The sequence below is a fragment of the Columba livia genome, chromosome 7 (assembly GCF_036013475.1).
Source record: "Columba livia isolate bColLiv1 breed racing homer chromosome 7, bColLiv1.pat.W.v2, whole genome shotgun sequence".
NCBI classification, from domain to species: domain Eukaryota; kingdom Metazoa; phylum Chordata; class Aves; order Columbiformes; family Columbidae; genus Columba; species Columba livia.
In genome coordinates, this window is record NC_088608.1 from 27,568,190 (window position 1) to 27,589,721 (window position 21,532).

The 21,532-nt window shown below is 45.8% G+C and overlaps 1 protein-coding gene across 11 annotated transcripts; it reads left to right on the plus strand.

Annotated features, from left to right (window-relative positions):
* Positions 1 to 11: 11 nt before the first annotated feature.
* On the plus strand, positions 12 to 20,570 carry LOC110358279 (uncharacterized). 11 transcript variants are annotated; one of them, XR_010473886.1, is made up of 7 exons: positions 12 to 398; positions 10,702 to 10,785; positions 11,200 to 11,270; positions 15,913 to 16,090; positions 16,813 to 17,011; positions 17,588 to 17,659; positions 17,761 to 20,570. XR_010473886.1 is itself a non-coding variant. In XM_065069874.1 (4 exons), exons 1-4 carry the CDS (start codon positions 12 to 14, stop codon positions 15,313 to 15,315), a joined length of 810 nt encoding a protein of 269 aa, XP_064925946.1. In that variant the 3' UTR covers positions 15,316 to 15,906. The 11 variants fall into 11 exon arrangements, 2 of the variants coding, with proteins under 2 accessions (XP_064925946.1, XP_064925947.1); XR_010473892.1 differs by having other exon boundaries at positions 16,835 to 17,011; XR_010473884.1 differs by having other exon boundaries at positions 15,988 to 16,090.
* The last annotated feature ends 962 nt before the right edge of the window (positions 20,571 to 21,532 follow it).

The following is a 21,532-nucleotide window of genomic DNA, read 5'->3' on the forward strand; positions in this document are numbered from 1 at the left end:
AAAAACCACTCATGGGAGCAGTTTGTGACACTTCCCAAACCTCAGGCAAGGCTCCACCCCAACGGGTCAGAAGAGGGTTCATATGCACCTCCTTAGGCACCCTGTTCCCCAGCCCCTCTGCCCACGGCCTGAGGGAAAGGCCCAGCAGCTCCCAGCGGCGTTTGGCTTGGGCACCGACTGACACGCATCCTGCAGACCTTCTGCACACCCAGATGAGCTCCGCGGATGACGTGTTACTGGATGATGGAGGTGAACGTCCCCAGCTTGTCTGTGTTTCTCAGGCAGCCTCAGCAGAGCCTGGAGCAGGACGCCCCGCTCCCCGTCAGCGCTGCGAAGACACGAGCTGGGTCAGCTCAGCGCGGTCTCCGCTTGCTCATCGCCATCCTTTTAGATCACTGGTGAGTCACAGGCAGGGGTGGAAAGGGCTGGAGCTTTTTTCCCATTCTATGAAAATCAACAGACATGATTTTGCCAAGGAGCTCTGGCATCACCAGCCTCTATTTTTACACCAAGCGTTACATTTGGCCTTACCTTGCTACAATGCATTCCCTTCCCTGTTCTGAAAACTATGCTGTTTCTCTGCATGAAAGTTGATTTTGGGCTTATTTTGGATTGTTTAGGGCTGGATCCAGTTCCTGGGGGTCACAGGATAAGCTTTTTTAAAGGGGCTGCCCACTGCCTCACACTTAGATCTGCGGGGAGTGGGCCGTGTGGGGCTGCAGCTCCTCCTCCTCTTCTCCTTCTCTTCTTCTTTCTCTTCTTTCTTCCTCTTCTTCCCCTTCTTCCTCTTTTCTTTCTCTCTCCTCTTCTCCTCCTCACTCCTACACCTGCTCAGTGCTGGCCGACTTGAACTGTGGAGTATTCCTCTCGAGTCCTGAGGAAGTGGAGAACAAGAGCAGAAACAGTTGGGATTTGATAGCATGTGCAACATCTCACAAACTTCAGTCTCCAGAGGAAGCAGTGATTGATTTAGATCTTTGTCTTTATGTAATTTGGGTGTTGTCTTTATATAACTTTTTGGGCTCTTCCTCTAACAAATGTGGTGAAAAAAATAAATGCTGGATTTTGTGTTTACTGGCTTACCTAATAAACCCTTAGAAATACGTTACTGCTCAGTTGTGTGTCTAAACAGCAATCATAGCCAAGTTATTAGCAGAATCCCTTTCACATTTTCAATTTACAATATTTTTTCTGTTACATTAACCTTCTTGACAGTATTTTTCCTGGGAAAGCACACACTCCCATGTTCAGTTCTCGCTTGTATTTTCCTTCCTAGAGCTCTTTGCACTTCACTGCTAATTAACTTTCAATAACTGTCATAGGGTTACAGTCAGTCAGCATGAATCAGAGTGAAAATGTAGCTTTAGGGGACCACACTCTGTCAAAAACGATTAGAAACCTTTGCTTCATTTCCAAGGAGAACGTACTCGCTCAAGCAGGATACAGCAGCTATTAGGCAGTGTTCTACCACAGTAAGAAATCCTTAATAACAGAGACTCGGTGCTTTTGCTACAGCCCTCCTTCCAGGGCGGCTCTGAGTAATTATGCGGCGTTTTCCTTGCTTCCTGTTTGCTTGTTTGACTTCCTGAGTGGTGCTGGTGCTTAGGCCGAAGCTTGGGTTCTGAGCTTAAAGGTGGTATTTTTAACTGTTTGCTCACAAATATGATGCAAAATGAGGAGGTTGTTCACAGGTGCAGCTCAGCTCACAGAAGCTCCGCCGTTCCCAGGTCTGAGGAGCTGGGGAATTGTTGAACAAGACCAGCTTTTGGCTAGGAGAGCTTGGGGAAGAGCCGGCTGTGGCAGGCAGCGATGCTGGCGGTACTGGGAATGGGTCACATTCCTGGGGTGCAGCGTGTGGGGCTCTCAAGCTCCGTGCTCTCTGCAAATTCCCGCTTTAGGCGTTGGGAAGGCAGCAGGTGAGCAGCACAGAGCCCCTTCCCCAGCGTGTGCGTTCCCCTTGGGCCGGGGGAGCTCTGAGTTATGCCACCCAATATGCACACGCTGTTCAATATCATTGGCAATACCCATATCTAGCTGCTTAAAAGCTGACTGTGATGTCAGGTGTCATACCAAACGCGCTGCCGAGTCCTTTTTCTTCCACAAAGAGAGCAGTTGCTCACTGCTGATGATTTATTTGGTCTGTGCAACCACAGGAATAGGCTCCAGTTGTGCAAGGTGCTGGTGGGGAAGGTCCTCTGCTCCTCCAAATCTCACCTGCCCTGGGCCCTGGTGCTGCTGGAGACAGCTTTGAATTCCTATGTGTACCATTAAAATCTCAGCGTGTGCTCTGGATGACTAAGGATGCTTCCTCTGATTTATTGAATTTTATTGTTTTTCCCCCTCCCTACGTCAGCAACGGGTGTAATTTGTTTGCAGAGTTACAGGGGTTTTTATCTTTCTTTGACCAGCCCCAAGTGGACGGGGGTTTGTTGAAGCGATGGCGTTCTTGCTTTCTTAGAGCTGGTGTGTGGGCGTTGGATTGTGTCATTCGTGGGAGGGAAACGTCAAAGGAAGTGGGATCGACTGCTGGAGGAGGTTTGTAAGCCAGGTACTTAATATTTGGTTTCCTGGGAAAGCAAGAAAAAAAACAGCAAAACAGGGAGCCTTTGTGTGTTTAGTTTTCCCATGTAATCAGAATAACACAATACCTGTGCGTGCTTAAGCACAGGTGGTGGGGGTTTTGTTGTTGTTGTTTTCCTTTTTTTTTCTTTGGTTTATTCAGGACAGGGAGCTACTGTATTTCCCTTTAAATAGTTTCAGGTGTTTTGGTGGATTCTGTTGAATGTTTATTCCAGTAATACAAATAATTCGTGTTCTGCAAGTGCCCTCGTGAATAATGCAATTTATTATCAGGTACATTATGTTGTCTTTTTATTTGATGTAAAATGGTCTCTTAGAGTTAAAGTTAGATAGAAGAGCCATTTGAGACTATTTTGTTCATCTTCAGCTGTTTTTTCAGGAGTGCATTAGTCTGAAGTATTTCAATGGGCAAAATCCTGAGTTATTTCTGGGGGAGAAAAATGATCTACAAAAGAAAAGTGTAGCTACTTATTTTTACAGTACTTTTATTGTAATTGCTATTTTATTTGACATGTATAGATACCGCTCTACTAGGAATACTTCTTTCTCCTAAACTACTCTAGGTGCTCTTCTGCAATCCTTGTTCGGGCTAAGCTTAAAAATGAACAAGGGAAATGATTTTTGAAAGGTTACCTGTGTCCTGTCTTATTGATTAGGCAAAAGGGACCATATTTTTCCATTATGCTGCTTTTTCTTCAACCTTTGCCTATTTAATCTAAGTGCAAGACGCTTATTGTAGCTCTCCATGCTTTCGAAAATCAATGTGCTCTGCGACAGTTTTTCCCATTGTAGTACTGGTGGGGTCAGGCATGTCTGAGATGGGCTCCATGGGAATGTTTTTAGAGAAACCCCTTGGGTAAAGCAGCTTTTCCTTCTTGTAGGGCTTCTGATTTATGCAGCTTTTTTGGCATTTTAACCCTATTTTCATTTTCTCATTGGTAGCAAAGGGACCTGTGGGTCGGGAGGAAGGAAAGCTCAGTCAGCCGACGGGAAAATATTCACAGAAGCACATGTCTGCGATTTTGGGAAACACAAACCCTCCCTCTGACTTCAGCAAAGTATTTTGGTGTAAATTCATTGAGCTCATCACTATTATTCCTGATAAGGAGCAAGTAAGTAAGCACAACAGTAAGTGAAGGAGCAGTGGGCCTTAAATATTTGGTTTATTTTTAGCATGTTAGTTGCAGCTATTTTTATCACAAGGAAGCAGTGATAGAAATCTGACTGGATTCCTCCTTCACTTTGAATCTGCAGGAGAGAGGCAGTATTTTCTTTGACTGTGAGCTCTTATTATGTTAAATTTATTCTGATTAATGTTATAGAGTTCATTTTTCAAGGGCCTCACCTCTCACTTTAGAGCATAAGGGATCTTGTTATTTGTCTAAAGGAGCATTGATGCAGCTTGTGAGATTGCCTTGGGGTGCTGTGCAGGATCTAATACCTTACATGGATTTATCCATGGGGAAAGGTCCCAAAATTGTGAGGATACTCCACGGCAAAGCAAACAATTTGAAAGGAGCCGGTACTCTCTAATCACATCTAGTATGGCAAAAAGAAAATGCACATTTATGGTTGGTTATTTGCCTACTACTAACATCCTAGAATAAAATATCTCTTCCTGTGAGAGGTTTTGCTGGATGTAGGAGCAGTGGATGGTGCATGGAGATGCTGGAAAACAACGTGAGGTTGTACGTGCTAGCTCAGAAACCGTCACTTTTGGCTCTTAGGCTCTTTGTATGTGGCTCAGCTTAGTGGTTACCGACATCTATTGCTTTCTTTTGGTTACGGATGGTCTGTGGTGAATAGGTTGGTGATCCCACCCTGGTCTTTCATTGGCAAATGACCACATCACAAAAGCTGAGACCTTCTGCTAATGTTGGTTGTCACCTTGCAGGAAAAGTTGTCCTGCTGTATCTGTCCTGCTGAGAAACAGAGGACTTGCCTGCAGCCGCAGACTTTAAAACACCGTTCCAAATCACTGTGTTTGATTTAAAAACAAATGCTGAGAGCCAGGGAAGGAAAGAGAACTAACGCATGGAGTCAACTTCTGTGTCTGCTATGAGAAGCCACAGGAGGTGCCACAGTTTTGTAAAGAGGCCATGGGAATGAAGTCTTGTTTATGGCTGAGTATGTGTCTGTCTCATGCCTTCAGATTCACCTTCATATTAAGTGTTGTTGCTTGTTACTACATCTATGCAGTAGCCTCTAGTAATTGTTCTGGGATTTGACAAAAAACTCTTGGAAAAATGAATTGCTAGCAGTGTTAAACAAACGGGAAAAGAATTTCCAACAGTTCTTGAAATGCAGTTTTAGCCCTGATGTGCTCAACTGTCTTCATGATTAATCTCTCTATTGTCAGAGGAGCCTGTCAAGCTCTTTTAGACCAGGGGATGCTGTTTTGTATTACGAAGATTCTGATAATATCTTCCAATGACTTTTGCATGAACGCAGTTGCTGGTGTGCCATTGCAGTGGCCAGGAAAAACTGAGGAGTTCTGATCAGCCATGTGCATGTTTGGTAGACACCTCTTCCAAACTGGGTCCATCCACAAACCAGTGACAGAGTTGAGCTGTCTCAAAACCTAGTCCTCGTTTGTGCTCTGAGCTTGAGTAATTGGCTAACAGCTAGTTGTTTTGTGGAAACCTTTTTGTGAGGCTATTTCTTTTTGGTGGGGGGGCATGTCTCACTGCTTCCTATTTTCTTGTAGGTGCTGGTCCACCTCAGCCTGGCTGTTGTTCACATGCCCATAACCAGCCTACTTCCAAACTACCTAAAACTTTTCTCCTTGCTCTCTCAGAGAGAGAGACAGGCTCTCTTTGGCCAGGCTGGGTTGTTGATGGTTTCTTTTCACAGCGTGTCATTGCTTACCTGTGACCGCTGTACCCCTTCACCCGACACCAACCTCACACCCAATGCTGTGCAGCTCCTTTTACTGGAGCTGGCATTTATCTCTTCACTTCCAGTACGCTTGATGTTTTTAAATTTCTGCTTTTCCTGCTTTCAGACACAGTCCTCCTTCATTATAAAGTTTATATGCATCTCCAGTCAGGCTGCTTAATGACTTTGTCAACTCAGGTTTTCTTTTTGACTGCTGCATTTTTTCCTATCTCAATGTAAACATGGGAGAGACTGATAAATAAGTGCTATCGAATAATTAGGTAGTGATATATGAGTGGCTTTGCTTGATTGATGGATTTACATTGTATGTTACTCATACCCATCCAGTGTCTCTCCCTAAAAGAAGATAATTTGCTTAAAGGGCTATCTTTTGTAAAACACTGATGAGCAAGAGATACTTGGTACATGTGTGAATGTCTAGGTAGGGTGAGCCAGGATGTACAGTCATTTAGCCCCCGCTAGTCACCGCCGCTCCTGCAGGCCCTTGAGGAATGCAGGATGTGCCCCAAATAGGTCTTTACAAATACGCCCCCCTGCAGCCATCTCAGCCTTTCCCAGCATTCATATCAGCTCTTGCTGACAACAATAGGATCTTCCTGACGGTGACTTGCCGCAGAGTACAAATGCTTTTTTTCCTCTTCTATGCCACCCAGAAAGTGAAGGAAAAGAGTTGTTACACTGACTCAGATGAAAGTTTGAACAAGCCCGGGCTTCTTTCTCTAGCAGTAGCCACAGGAGCTTCAAGAGAGTCAAAACCAAAGCGAGCATAAAGTAATACTTTTCCCCGCTCCATCCTCCTGGCAAAGTGAGTGTTTCCAGCTCTGGCATATATTCTGACAGGATAAGAAATAATAACTTAAAGAAACGGGGTGGCGAGGCAAGAAGAAAGCCGTTCTCTTCAAAGTACTAGCAGAGTTTAGTTTTCGGATCTGCTGCCAAACACAATGAAGGTACTTGCCAAACATCGTTGTGATGGGCTTGTCCTGGGGCTTTACAGCCTTACACCTTGCTGTGTGCGGCTGCTCCGCTGCTGCTGGCCTCAGAGGCGTTCCTGCCGTCTACTCATGACCAACCTTGTATCGTACTCCCGTTTCCTTGGCATGAGGAGCCACATTCAGTCTGGTTATAAATGTGCTAAAGGTTGTGGCATCGGTACCAGGCTCCTCTGAGGTGCTGGCGCCTGGACAGTCTCACCTCAGGATTAGATCTGCCGGATCATGTGTGTGTTTAGCGCAGGAAATGCACGAGATGGAGGCACAAGCGTGGCTCCGGGTTGAAAGCCAAAACTCTGCTCCCATGAGGTGCCAGCTTTTTTAACTGCACAGCGCTCCTCTGGCCTTTCCAGCTGTATAACATGGGCATTAAAGCAAAGAGATATTTTATATGTCTGTCTGTCCATTTTAATGTCAAAGGGTTAAAGTTAACTGGAGAGTGAACTTCTGACTTAGACGTTTTCTTTCATCCCTGAAAAAAAAAGAAAAAAAAGCTTTTTAAGCTTTTAATCTCAAAAGCAGCATAGTCTGAAAGCATCAGCCTTCCTTCTGTGTCATTAAACCTCAAATCTGAATTTCCAGAACTCTTTATTTTCCAGAGGAAAGCATCCATAAGTATTATTTGCTAGCCAATTTGGACCTTTGGCAGTTCCTAGCTCCAAGCAAGCTTCCTTGCCATGGAGACGCACCACAGAACTGGTAAGCTGGCAAACACCTTTCTCTGCTTCAAAGAAGTTATGAGTACCAAACACATCAGGGGACCCTGCCAGCTCCATGAGCCAAGCAGACTGCAGCTCTAGGAGGTCAGAAACAACTTAGTCACACCTGGAAACAATCCTAAAGGACTTGAGCCTCGTCAACGTTGCTCAGGGTGTCCAGCAGCTTTGCAAACATTCAAGCAATGTCTGAGCCAGACAGGTGTGGTTTTGGCAGCTTGGATGCCCAAAGAAACTCGGTGGGCTAAAATCACACAGGTAACGCTTGTCTGTTTCTTAATTTGTTTGTATATGTGCTTCTATAGCCCTTACATAGGGAGAGAAGATCCTGGCCTCTCAAGGTACTGGGGTGCAGAAAAAGCAGGAATAAAAGCACCTGTGGTTGTGTTCAAAGAGGCGGGAGAAGCAGTGCCTGCTGACATTGGGCTGGGAGAGGCTCAGAAATGTCCTGCTCCATGGGCGGGTGACTGCTGCCGGTGGCACAGCTCTGCTGCCGTCCTCCCTGTCCACCCTGCCCACCACTGGAACAGCATCTTCCAGCCCCAAATGCCCGTGTTTTCTGAACCGATCCTGTGTGGCTGTGTGGTGCCTCTAGAAGAATGTTAATTTTTGGAGAAAGACATGGTACTGCCACTTATTGAGAACTGGACACTTCTAAAAAGTCTCTAAATGACCAAAACTTGCAGTGCTCAAAATCATTGGTACTTTTTGTTGCTGCAGGTTATCAGCCTTGTACCTGAAATGAAATGATGCTTGTTACAAAGCCAAACAAAGCACCTTTTGAGGCCCTCAGTCCTGTCAGCAGCACTGCTGGAAGAGGCATTAGAGCATGTCAAAGAGCTGTCTGGACAGAGAAGAGGTGCTGGCAGAATGAGGCGAGGCAATGCAGTACCACTGTGGACAGGATCTGAGTGAGCTGGGCCTAAGGAGTCTTGGTTTGCTGCCGGTGCTTTCAAGTGAGGCTTGGCTACAAAATCGTAAACCTCACAGCTAGAAGCTGTGATTTCTTGCTTAAAACTGGTATATTCCTTTCCACAGAAACTGCATTAACTCCTTTGGTAACAGTCTGTAGCACAAATCCTGGCTGTTTAATTGGATTTATCATGGTTATTGGGAGCATAAATGTGTTTACAGATTTGTTGTGAAAGCTTTGTTGTGTGTTTTTCTCATAGCAAGTCAACTTCCATGTGGTGCAATTATGTTCAAGATGTTCCCTGTAGCACTGGAACAATGTCAGATTATTCTGTGTGTGCATGTTGTTCTTCAAAGGGATTTTATCTGAGACACAGTACACCATGTCAGAAGGAGAAGGGAGCTTTATTAAGAAAGGCAGGCAAAGCTTAAAACACAATAAATTCTGTCAAATCCTGTTGTCTTATGGACAAATGCTTATCTCTGTCTATTGAAATGTGAAACTTTTTCTCCATTAACTTCCTTCTTGCTCCATCCAACTTCACCAGAACTGAGTCTGTCCATCTGCAGCTTGCTGCTTGTGTGCTGCAGCCTGAAAGGTTGAAGAAAACACAGTGGTAGGTTTCAGAGACAAGAAAGCAACATTAAAAAAAAAAGAGATAACTTTAATTTGGTTTAGGAAGTTTCTTAGTTTTCATTTGTTTTGTCATCTTGTGTAGTTTGGCCTAGAAACTTGCAGTGTGTTTGATGCTGTTGTACTTCTGTTGTGCCCTGTGTGAATCCCACTCCCCACCGAGGGGATGCCATGGTACAGGAACTGCCATCGGATGTCAGGGGCTCCGGAAAACAGGGATGAAACTGGTTGCTAGTTCTCACTGTCAAGCTTGTAGGTTTTGTGGGGTTTTTTATATTAACTTGGGTAACAATGCAATTTAACAATGCAATTTCCTGTCTGATGGCAGCTCAAATATTATATGTCACATCTGCTGAATACTTTCATTCTTAGCTATGACAAGTTTTCCCAGTGCTTCTAAGAGACAGTCGTGATATGTTTCATTCCCTGCTGAATGACAGTCAGAAACACAAATTTCTTCTGTAACCCATTATCGGTATTACTAAGTGTTGTTATTAGCAAGCCTTGTAGAGGAGTTACCCGGCACAGCAGCACAACGATTGTCCCTGCCGTGTGAAAGGTCAGGATTTTCAGGTGACACCATTTGGAGCCTGTGACCTGTCACTCTTGTAGGACGCGAACATAAGATGGGCTCAGTGCCTGCGATGCACAAAGCATCGCTGTTGCAATAGGCAGAGTATCTGTGCTGCAAAAACACATGTACAAAGCAGGAGGAGCTTGCAGCTGCAGGAGGTCCTGGCAATTACCCGCTGTTCTGCCTGAGTGCTAATGAGGGAAGGGAGCAGGAGAAAGGACACGAGCAGATCAAAGCTGAGCAGAAGGGAAAATCCATATGGCAACTGCTCGCTGATAATAATGGTGAGGTATTGCTGGCAATCGGATTTCTGGTGGCCCTACGCACATTCACAGCAGCTGAGAGTCTGAGTGGGGCTCAGCTGAGAGCAGAGTAGCCGTGCATGCAAGCTTCAGGTAATAGTAATATTTCTTATTGGCTTAGTAAACCCAAATCTGCAGATCTACTTTCCCGATTTAAAATTTGGCTGTGATTTAAAAAAAAAAAGGCCTGAAGCTCTCTGCAGGTATGTAAGAATGTACCCGAGAATGTAGAAACACAACTTTGTGGGCTTCATCAGGTAGATTTGCCAAATTTTCCAGAACAGTTTGCACATTCGGAAGAAAATCACCATTGAAAAGCACAAGGTATACTTTACAGAAGCTCAGTGTCCAGGCCATTTTACGGAATTCAGGTTTTTAATCTGCTTCAAGCTGGTTAAAAAGCCTGAAGGATTTCACAAGACTTGGTGAGTCATGCAAAAATCCTATTGCATTTTTCCCTCTGGTTGAAATCACAGAAGTTACAAATAGTAGAAAAGCTATTAAATCACAGATAAAGAATGCTGCATGATGGGTTGGTAATAATAAATAAATTCATTTTAAAAACTCATTTTTCTTCTAGTTTATAATTCCCTGGGAATTAATTCAACAGGTAAGAGCGAGGTATTGCAGCTCACCTCCAAAAAGGAGTGGCACGCAGCTGCATCCCTCGCAGAGTCGCTATTCCTTCTCTGGCTTTCCTTACCGCTCCAGGCAAATGGATATTTTAATACCGCTCCTTTACCTAGCACAGGTAATTTCCCCACCCTGTACCAGCTCAGCTTCTCTGGCAGGTATGTTGGGGGATGGTGGACCCAAGCTTTCATCTTCTCCCAAGTCTCCTGCTAACAAAATTGCCTGTTTGGGATCCCACAGAACCTGCTCTGCGCCTGGAGCTGCTACTTCTGCAGTGTTAGGAGACCTGTGTCCCTAGATTTATTTATTATTATTATTAATATGCTTATTACTAGAGTAAATTCTGCCTAAAACTACTGCTGTGATCTGTGGGTAAGAATTGGTCTGGCATTTTAACATGTTTTTTCCCCCTCCCTGTATTCTTACGCCACTGTAATTGTTGAAATCCTTCTCCTTTTAGTTTATTTCCCAAGAAGCACTGCAGTCAGACTTCCCAGATGTGTTTGTTAGCCAGGAATTTCTAGAGACTAAGGAGGAACTGAAGGTAAGCACTAGGCAGGGGGTCTTATGTCGCCATAACCCATAATCAGAGGGAAAGTCTCACTATTTATTTCAGTCACTGTTTTTGGAGCACGTATTGGAGGTGAGAAACTACTTTTAGCACAAATAAAAGTAAATTCCAATAACAGGGAAAACATTTTTGCTAGTATTTTGTGAAAAAAAATGAGGGGAAACCATTATTTTTTATTGCTTACATGGTTGAAATCTGTATGATTAGACTGGTTTTTAGCTGAGGGAAAATAGCATAGTTCAGCAACTTGGCTTGTGGCTCAGCGAGAAACAGTTGTGCTTCTCAACAAATCTGAAATGTTGTCACTATTAAATAGATTTCTAATGACTTCTCCTTGCTCCTTTCTTCAGGTTCCCATTTTCACACTTTTTTATTTATTTCCCGCAGTCACTTTGTCCTGTCTGTAACCAGTTCCTGCTGGAGAAAAAGAAGAATGGAAAAAAAGAAACCCAGATCATGTAAGTCACGAAGTTAGAATTGCAGACAATGTTTTTGATGACATTCCTCAGAGCCAGATCATTGCCACCAGCCATGCGATGAACAGGGAACCCCAGGTCCTCAAAAAAAAGTCTCAGTGTAGAGAAGGCATATGGGATGAGCAAAAATGTGCATTCCCACAAAAATGTCATCTGTTGCCAGAAACATCTGATCATCTTTAGCTCTCTGTTTCTTGTGGAGTAACACCAGACCTACTTACCTCACTCCTACATGTAGTAGGGTCTGGTGGGGGATAGTTATGTCTTATATAGCAAGGATATTGATATAAGACTTCAGAAAACAAGTGCAAAGATGTATTGATTTTAAGAAATCAACTCGAGGTAAATACCTGGCATGGAAAACTCTAATCCAAATGTTTAAAGTTTAGCCAAGATCAAAGCTTCTGAAAACAAGGTTTCATTACAGGAAATGTTAGGCAAGAGACAAAGCTCTCAGCCCAGCCTGTAATCAGCACTTGAAGATGGATCAGCCACCTTGAGAAGATCCTGTATTGTTTTGTCTTTGAAAAGCTGGTGGCTATTTTTGAAAACAAAAAGGCCTCTATGGTGATTACTGGGGTGAACCATGCAGCTATCCACATATTACTCAACAGTAACTGTGTCTTTTCTGCTTTGTTTCTCAGCAAACCCCTTGGATGAGGTTCTGCATGTGTTTTTGCTGTGTCAAATCTGTGCAGAGGAAAGCAACCGTGGGCTTTGCTTGTGTCTGTTGCTTGTTGTCTGTTGCTCTCACCTGTCTGTGTTGGCCACCAGCTGCTTTCCACAAGACTGGTCTTTGTTCAGTTCATCCAGTTGTCCCTGGTGCTCTCTGAGGCACCACCACCTGGGTCATATAGCAGGAGAAAACCAGTTTTGCTGTTCTACCTCAAGGAACCCAGAAGAAGAAAAGGGTGGGACTCCTTACTTGAGGTCCAGTGAAGGCAGCCAAGAGACTGGTCACAGTTGTCAGAGCAGGTGATGCTGTGACGAATGCATCCAGTTGTCTCAGAGGGGTTTGCTTTGACGTGAGGATGTGAGGTGACCAGATGTCTTTATGAAGAAAAGTTGCGGTTGGTTTGTGTGTTGGTAGCACCAGGATATCCCAAGCACGGGTCAGAACACCATTGCGCTGGATCCCGTTGAGAAGACAACCCTGGTTTTCTAAGATGGGAGTACCCTGTATGGATTCAGTAGGTACAGATGGCGGGGACCAATTTGATGAAAAAACACAGAGTTTAGCAGAAGAAATAAAATCTTCGTTTCCTAACAAGAGTAGCTTGTAGGCATTCTGGCAGGACTGCCTGAAAATAGAGCAAGATACTTGCTTTATACCTCTGGACAGATGTTTTGCCATGTGAAGAGCACTCTCTCTCAAGTGCAAAGCGCATGTTTCTTGGTTATTGTGCTGTGGGTTTTCCCTGTGCTGGCTTGTCACCATGGCACTGGGCTGGGAAAGCAGCAGATCAAAAGCTTTATGGAGCTGTACAGCTGCAATGATTCTGCTTTCATTGTCCATTAAAAAAAATAAAATATCTAAATTGAAAATGAGAACCTGCCCGCTTTGGGTTCAGATGCAAGTAATTATGGGACCAGGCAACAGCAAGGTACTTTCTCAAAGATGTGTACATGGTTGGGCCTCTTCAGGAAATTAGCAGCAAACAGGTGATTCAAAAGTAACTTTTTGAAGCTATGAAAAGTGGGTAAAAAGAAATGGCTAATGAAACGCTGATGAAAGGAAGTGTTTTATTTGATATCAGAAACTGTTGGCTTTCATTCTGATCCTGTTGGTTTTTTATGTAGATAGCTTTTAGAGGGCCCTTAAGTCTTCTCAAAAGGTTACTACTTTTACAGTGGCATTAGAAGGGCTGAAATTATATTTGCAATGAGTGTAAGTGACTCTCTTGAGGTTTTGGCACCCACAGCTCCAGATAAACCGTAAATGCAGGCATTTAGTAAATCTGAAAATCAGTGCCTCTCGGCCCTGCATGCTCCAGAAAAGCCAACCTAAGTTTTGTGAGTAGGACCAGAAGAGAAACACAGTATATGCCACAATGGACATACATCTGGAAAAATTAAGCCACCCAGAATGAATGCCAGCTCATAACGTGGTGGCCTCTGTTCTTTTTGTCTCATCGTTGGAAGTCATGGAAGCCCTGCTGTTGGTTGCATCGATGGGAACAGCGAGACTTCTCTTTCTGGTGTTAGTTTTGGCTGGCCAGAGATGTAATTCTTACCAATTTCTGCACTTTAAAATCACCTCGGGTTTCTAGTTCCCAAAGTAGAAGAGCTCCTTTCAAGGTCTAGAGTTGATTAAAGCAGTGACTACTAATGCAGACCTGGTTCTTGAGATGCTCTGAGTCACCCATGACAAGGTGAAAGGCCAGGGAGGACCTGGCAATCAAAAACCAGCACAGGGGCCAAAAGGAGGTATACCCATGAGATATGTGTCTATACATACACCCATATATACAGCTGTATCTCGGTTATAGAGAATGTTCCCTGCCTCACCAGCAGTTACCAACTCGCAGTTTTCATTCCAGAAAGAAAATCCGTGACAGACTTGAAGTGATGAGTAACTATCCACTTTCTTCCATTCCAGCTGCCACACAGGCACATACATTGGTCCCTTGCTGGCCCAGCAAATTTGAACATCTTAAATGTTCCTTGGTGTCTCACGTCTGCCCTGTCACTAATTGGTTGCTCGCTGTTGCAGTGTGTGCACCCTTCAGCCGGGTATGGCAGGGTCTTCTCTTGGTTGTTACAGTGATTATTTTTACAAGAAGAAAGAAAATATCCTGCTGGTAAACAGCGGTACGTGTCTAGGGAAAATGTCAGCGCTTAAACCCGAGTCTTGCTTTTCCCTCTGAGTTGTCATCGCTGGATCCTCTGCCCTTCCTTCCAAGTGGGTTTGAGGAGGTGGTTGTTTTGGCTGGAATTGGAGAGGCACAGGTGGTACCACCAGCTGTAAACTGGAGGAGGCACTTCCTGACCATGACCACTGCCTACACGCAGATCATTGCCAAGAGAGGAGCTGGAAGGCACAGAAGCCTTCTCCTTACTTGGAAAAAGGGCCTGGAGGATAATCATCACTCCCCTCTCCTGCGGGCTTTCACCTCTAGGCTTCAGGCTTCTCTGCAAGTGCTTGGCTTCCCAAAATGCTGCGGCATGAATAACCCCCAGCTGCCATTGAAAGGCGGATAAAATGAGGCATTGAGTATTTAAACTCATGCACCTGATATTTAGGCACTGGGATCTGCATAAAAGCACCGAGAGCTCAGGAGAGGCAAGTGCATGGGTGCATTTGTAAGCCAGACTTCAGTGTGGATTCAGATGTTTGCTTAACTACCGCTAAGTAATTGGCGAATGAACAGGTCCTTGATCTCTTTGAGGTCAAGGTTTTGCCCTCTGGCTTTAAATGCTTGTGGTGAGAGGCTTGTCCCAAGCTGCAGATCCAGCACATGCTGGGGTCTTCTGGGCACGGTTTCGGGGTGTTGCTCTTGCGGGTTTGTTTTTGGAGGACGATGCTGGCCACGTGCATAGGCAGGACCATCCTGGTCTCAACTGCCAGCACACACCCCCATTTGCAGTTATGTATTTTTATTGCCAGATTATATATGTTTTGAATTATGGTCTGGTGCTCATGTCTCCATCTTGACATAATGAAGGCTTCTGCTTCTGGCCCTGACTTGCCTTGTCTTCAGGAAATTTGAGATGCCATGTCTCCTCGTTTGCTGAAAGCCCTTTCCTTGGTCCCTTCAGCCCATTGCTGTCTTGGTTTCCATCTCTTTGGGTTCCCTGCACAGAGAGCAGCCGGCACAGCAGAGGCGTCGGCAGATCAGCCCACCACCGCGTGCTCCTCACCCACACGCGAGCTGAAAGATTAAAGTTACAAACCAAAATCCCCCTTGGGCAACTGGTGAGATCTGAGTGGCTGGCGGCAAAGCCAAACACCCACTTGGGAGGTGTGGGCTGTCGCTCCTGCCGGAGCCACCAGCTCCCGCCATCCCTTCCTATTTTTACAGACTGAGAATTAAATAATAAACCTGAAGGAAGGTCCTGGGGGATGGCTCAGCAGTACCCGGCGGCTCGGCACACTTCTGAGGGTCACAAGCCCTTTGGTGGTTTCCTGTCCCCCCAGTGAGGTCTCACACAAGGTTCACCCTGTTGAACCTACCACTAGATGTGCCCACAGCTTTATATTCCTTTCTGCTGCTTGTTTGTGTAATTTCTCACTTTTTTCCCCCACCCGCCCTGTATCTTCTGTAGGACTGGGCAAAGAATGGCCTTTTTGGTTTTATGGCTGGAAGGCACGGAAGTAAAACTGCGTCCCAAACCACAGTATTATTTCTGTGTCTGTAGGTATGGTAGAAAATGAAATGAAATTATTTTTGTTTGACCAAAGGAGTGAGTCTGAGCCAAGATGATGATTCCATTTAATACTTGATACTGAGCTCTCAAAAGTAATTTTTCCCCTTTTTTCTATTGCTATTGTTTTTAATTTTGGGGGTGACTTTATCAGAAACAGGCCATTTCAAAGCAAACAGTTCAGCTCTGCTATTTTGAAAATGTTGAAATGGTATATTTTGGCATCTCAGAAGTTCCTCCTCCTCCCTGTACTTTTCAGCCCTTTGTCAGACACAGACTGAAGCTGTGAAGATGTTCAGTTCTCCAGGCCTCCACATTTTGTCGTGTTTTCCAGCCATCGGATATTTTTCCCAGCTCTTCCCAAGCACTTGGGTGACACCAGAGTGGAGCGAGCACAGGGACCTTGTCACCCTTGCAAGAAATGATGTAATTTCCAGGTTTGTGCCTGTTTTGCTGAAAACTAAATGAGAAGTTTTAGTAAAGTTTTGTTTTATGAACTGTATGCTTGCACAGGTCTTTGTCAGTGATGAATCTGTAGCTTTCAACTGATTATAATTAGCACACTATTTTATTTACATAGGATTTATCTAATTCAGATGACTAGATTAAATTATTTGATCTTCAGGGTACAAGAGGTGAGACTGTGATGACTTTAAGCAGTTGCTCCTGGCCATAAAATCTATTCATTTGAAAATCAATAGGAAGATACCACTTGCAGCGTTGATGAGATAATTTCCTCTGCTACTCAGCCCTGATCCTGTTCTCCTGGTTTTCACCCTCCTGCCAAGTTTAAATGTCTTTTTTTTTTTCTGGAAGCTCTGCCCCAGCCTATCCTGCACAGCTTTGTGTGTGTGCACACACTGTCCTTTTCATCTGCAACCACTTTCTGATTTACGTGCATTTAGCATGCCCTCTTCTTCAAATTGTTTTCCCAACCATGCATTCAGTCAGGTGTTGTAGTTGCCAAAAATACATCTCATTGCATATTTGTTCTGCATTGCGTTGAATGGATTTATAGGTAGTATTTTAGAGACTGTAAACTTTCTGGGATGTGGTCACTAACAAGTGAGGTTGTCTGTTCGTCGAGTCGTCCCCATTGCACAATGGTATGAATATTTATGGTGCTAAATAATAAGAATAATCTTTGCCTCTGACCCAGGACTCTTCTTTGGCATATCTAGAACTGTGCCACCGAGGAAGCAGTCAGATCATTATCCAAATTTCCAGATGGGGAAACTGAGGTGCTGGAGGATGAAATAACTTGTCCGATGTTGGCAGAGGAGAGCTAAAAGGGGGAGTGCAGCCGTCTCTGGCCACAGCTACATGGTCCAGGCAGCCTGCAGCATCCTCAATGGCAGGTAACAAAATTTGTGTTTCTGCACTGCATTTTTGCCATCCCTACTAGCAGTGAACAATTGGCGTGTTTTCTTCCCAGGCATTAATAGCTTCCCTGAGAAATATGTTTCAGCCTGCATTTTCAGCAGTACTTCTGCATGTGTTAGGACCAGCTAGCAGCTGTGCCCCGCTAGAAGGTGGCAGAGTGAGGTGAGGGGGAGAGGTGGTGGCACCCACGTTCCTGCACTCTGCTGCTGCTCCTCCTTGGGTGACAGCTGGGGAGGCTGGGGACCGACCACGGGGACATTCTGTGGGGAGCTCCCTGGGGAGCTGTACCAGCTGCTGTGTTGGCAGCCTTGGAGCTGCCTCTGGGTCTGACTTGCCGTTTTGTCTCTTTCAATATAATTGCTCACTGCTGAATTATTTTTTTTTTTTTACTTTCTCTTTGATTCTGTGACACTTGCATCCTCATCAATCTTGCAATCTGGGGATTCTGAGGAAATGGAGAACTGATCATCTGCAGATTTCTTCTGTATATTATGAAAATGTCCCTCTGCCATGTGTGATTCCAGTCTTTTTTTTTGTTGTTGTTTAATCAGATGGACCATCAAGGAGTCAGGCTGTACCGGTGAGGTCTGTGCACTGAGCTGCTTCTGCAGAGATGCTCCTAGGTGACAGCACATCTATTGCTTCCCCCTTTCTGACCCTGTGCTTTACTTCCCCATACCCCACACTGCTCAGCCTTGCAAATTTTCTCTTTCCTCTCTTGCAGAGCCTGCTGGGGCAGGACTGCTTGAACAATGCTGGCTGTGGAGATTCCTTGAGGAGTGGCAGAGCATGTCTGCCTGCAGATCTGCTGTGCACGAGCCCCTTTCTCATTCTTCGGAAGTCCTGAGGAACCAAGCTGCTTCATGGAAGTGGCCAGAATTCTGAGAAGAGGATTTTTTCTCTCTCCTATGTGTAAATGAGACCCACCCAGGTACCTTAGCACAGAGGTATCATAGAAAAAGCATGTGTAGAATGTCGGGTGGGTTTATTTGAGTTGCAAGGGTGTGTGTGCTCTGCGCATCACACCGAATGTTCATCACAAGCTTTTCAGCACTATGTAGGGCTCGTGTCATGGAGCAGATCAGACTAGATAGTCCTCACGCTAGGTAAGGGTCTTAAAATTGTACATTTATTCCCCAGGTTGCAAGCATTTTAGGGAAGAAAGGAGATCTGAAATAGAGGTTGTCTTCTGAGCTGAAGTTCTGTTATCTCCATCACTGGGTCCACCCGATTTATTTACATTCTTTGCATTAGAATTTCTTGCTTTCACCTACCTACTCTCAGTACACTACAACTGTTTCACAATCAAAATATAACAGCATGAAAACAGCTGGAACTCTTTCCATCTCTCCATTCCCATTTGTGTAGGGAAGGCATCGACTGAAGGAGACCATTACCTCCAGATGTCAGGACATCTGGGAGAGGGGTCAGGCTTGGAGCTGGTTTGTCCTCTGTGGGATGTAAGCAGAAGCAGTACCTGGGCAGGCAAGTATTTGAATTTTAGTGGTAGGACAGTGCTAAAAAATACCGTAAAAACATTTCCTTGCTTTTTTTTCATTGGGGGAGTCTCTATTTGTCTCATCAGCTGCCTCTGGCTTTTTGCCCAGCGTTCTCGGATCTCCTGGTAAAGGGAGACAGCAGAGCATGTTTGTCCTATTTCTCTTCCCTTGTGTGAGATGCCAGACTGAAGCAGATAAAGGCACTGCTCCTGGTCTAAGCACACACCACAGGGGAGGCTCCAGTCTGCTCAGCCCCCTCCTACATCTGCCCTGACACATCCAGTGGCCCAGGACAGGGCTGAGTTACCTCCGTTTGCTGGCAGCCCTCAGGAGCACAGCTCAGTGCTGTCGGCATCCCTGCAAACCTTTGTGAACGCTCCTGAAATAGGGGTGATGGTCTCTCTAGGACAGGCACACACAGTTCCAGGTGTGCAGGATCACACTGGGTGGACTTCAGTTCCTGGGAACTTTTTGCAGTTGAAGAGATTTGCATTGAGGGTTCCTGGTGAAAATTTGACTTCCCATCTCAATGTGCACCATCCGTGCCCGTTTTCTCTGTAGGAATGGCTGTATTTCTGTTGCACTGGATGCATGGTATATAAAGCATTTGGGACGAAAAAGTCTGTAGAAGCGTGATACTAATAATATTTTACAGTTTTAATTACCATGATTGTAGTGCCTTGAGGCGTATGCAAAAACATTTTGAGTGGGAGGAGAGAAGGCAGTGCTGTGAACATTTTTGTGGTTTTGCTGGGCAATGTGTAATTGAGTTTTCTCATGGGAACCACGGCGTGCCAGGGAGCAAAGCTGCCCCTGCCTCCTCCCCTGCTCCGCCAGGATCCCGGACCCAACCCCAAAGTCAAGGAGATATAACCACAGTTACTCCAGTTTCAGGCAGAAGCTGGGCTGATGGTGCCTCCGCTTTGCAGAGGGGCTTCCAGTGCAGGTGCTGCCTGTTTCTGCAGGCAACAGGTTGTTTTTCCTCAGGCAACATCCCTTCTGTAAAATCAGTGGCAGTTTCGCCTGCGGGATGATTTTAGGATTGGGCAATGGCTGATTTGTGGCAGGGATTTGCTGGCAGCCTTGAGGGCAGCGTTGCCTGTTTCTCGGTCAGGGCACGCAATGTAGCCGCCCACCCGTCCGAGCCGTGCCTGCGTGGGCAGGGGAGGCGAGGGGACAGACAGAGGGACCTTGTGTAGCTGGGCGAGCCCTCCGGCACCCGCCTCGGCACCTTCCAGCACCCTTCCTGCGGGAGCCTGCAGGGCAGCAGCAACAGGCCTAATGCAAAGTGGTCACCACTAACTTAAAGGTAGGAAAATAGCCCATGCAGGAAGGGAAAGTTCTTAGATCTAGGTGTAAGAAATAAAAATTATGTGGAATAATGATGCTTGCGTTTTCCTAGCTACAGTATATAGTCCTGCATCTTTAGAAAACATTTTTTAAGCTTTGTCCCTAGACCATATCTTCATTTTCAGACATATTTATGTAGTTTCTGACAGTGATTTGCCATAGGTTCATAATTAGGATGCTACGAAGGCAGTAGCCCTTTATTTGAAAAACTGTGGATGCCCCATCCCTGGGAACACTCAAGGGCAGGCTGGACGGGCTCTGAGTAACCTGGTCTAGTGGAAGGTGTCCCTGCTCATTGCAGAGAGTTGGAAGCAGATGATCTTTAAGGTCCCTTCCAACCCAAACCATTCCATGATTCTATGAAATTCAGTTTTATCTGGTTACCAGAGGCAGTCCGTGACTCAACAGTTACAACGATGCCTTTGACAGCCATGGGGTTGACTGGAGGGCAACAGAACCTAAAAGGAAACCCTGTGTGATAGGTATTCCCAGCTAAGAGAAGAGTTGGACGTTGCCTACAAGACAAGTGCATTTTACTGAGACTGTTTTTCCTCACACTCTATTTTCCCCTTCCCCCATTCCATACTTTTCTATTGTTATCTGCATTAAATATGATTTACGCTATTGAAAACTCAGATTTTAATCAACTCTCCATCAATTAAATACATGGTATTGTTTGTCCTCACTTGATTTGACATTTGGTATTTCTTACAGATTTTTGTGCATCTTTATTGTGTAGAGATTTAAAAACCTAAAATAAGAAATTCTCATGAAATCACAGTATCTTAAAAAAAGGATCAAGTTTTGACCCCAGTGTCACCAAGGCTCCTGTGAGGAGCAAGAACGTGATCTCCCATCGTTGCATTACGTGTTGTGCACCAAGTTTTTACAAAGGTTAAAAATATACCAGCAGGTAATTGAACGGCTAACGGGGATGAGCTCGTGAAGCTGTAGAATGAAATCCTCAGCATCGCCGTCGGCTGGTATCCCTGGGAGAACGAAAGGCGGGCAGAAAGGAAGATGGACTTTTCCTTCTGCTTGGTATTTGTGCTCAGCCACTTGCCATGTTACCCGGAGGCTCAGGGGCTGGGGGCACCATCACCTCGTGTACCAGCTGTGGGCGTCCTTCTCCTGAGGGAACTTCCCACGCTGCTGGTGGGGGCCTTGGGCCAGGGGTGGGCAGCTCTCCAGGTGTGACACAGGCCAGGACCGTCAGGTGCTCACACCAGAGGCGCTTCACACTCCGTTAACCAGTGGAGCGGTTCCCAGTGCTGGTGCATTTGGGGTGCACGGGGAGGAGGAAGGGGAAGGAGGTGCTGTTCACCCCGGAGAGGTGATGCTCGGTGTCCAGCAACCCGGGAGATGGGGGACTCAGCCCGGGGAGTCTTCCCCTGTGGAGGCCGGTCCGGGGCAGCGGTGTCGCTGGGAGGCCCCGCGGGAGAGGGGTGTATCTCCAGACCCTACCCCGGGCCGGTCCGCCCCGCAGGGCTGTCACGGAGCACCGTGTGCCTGCCCCGCCCGGCACGCACCCCGGAGCGCCACCAGCGCCGGTGCGAGCGGGAAGTTCGAAGCCGCCTTTTCCGGCGGGGTCCCGAGCCCCGGAGCGGGTCCGGCCGCGGCGGGGCGCGCGCCTCCGGGGTGCGGGTG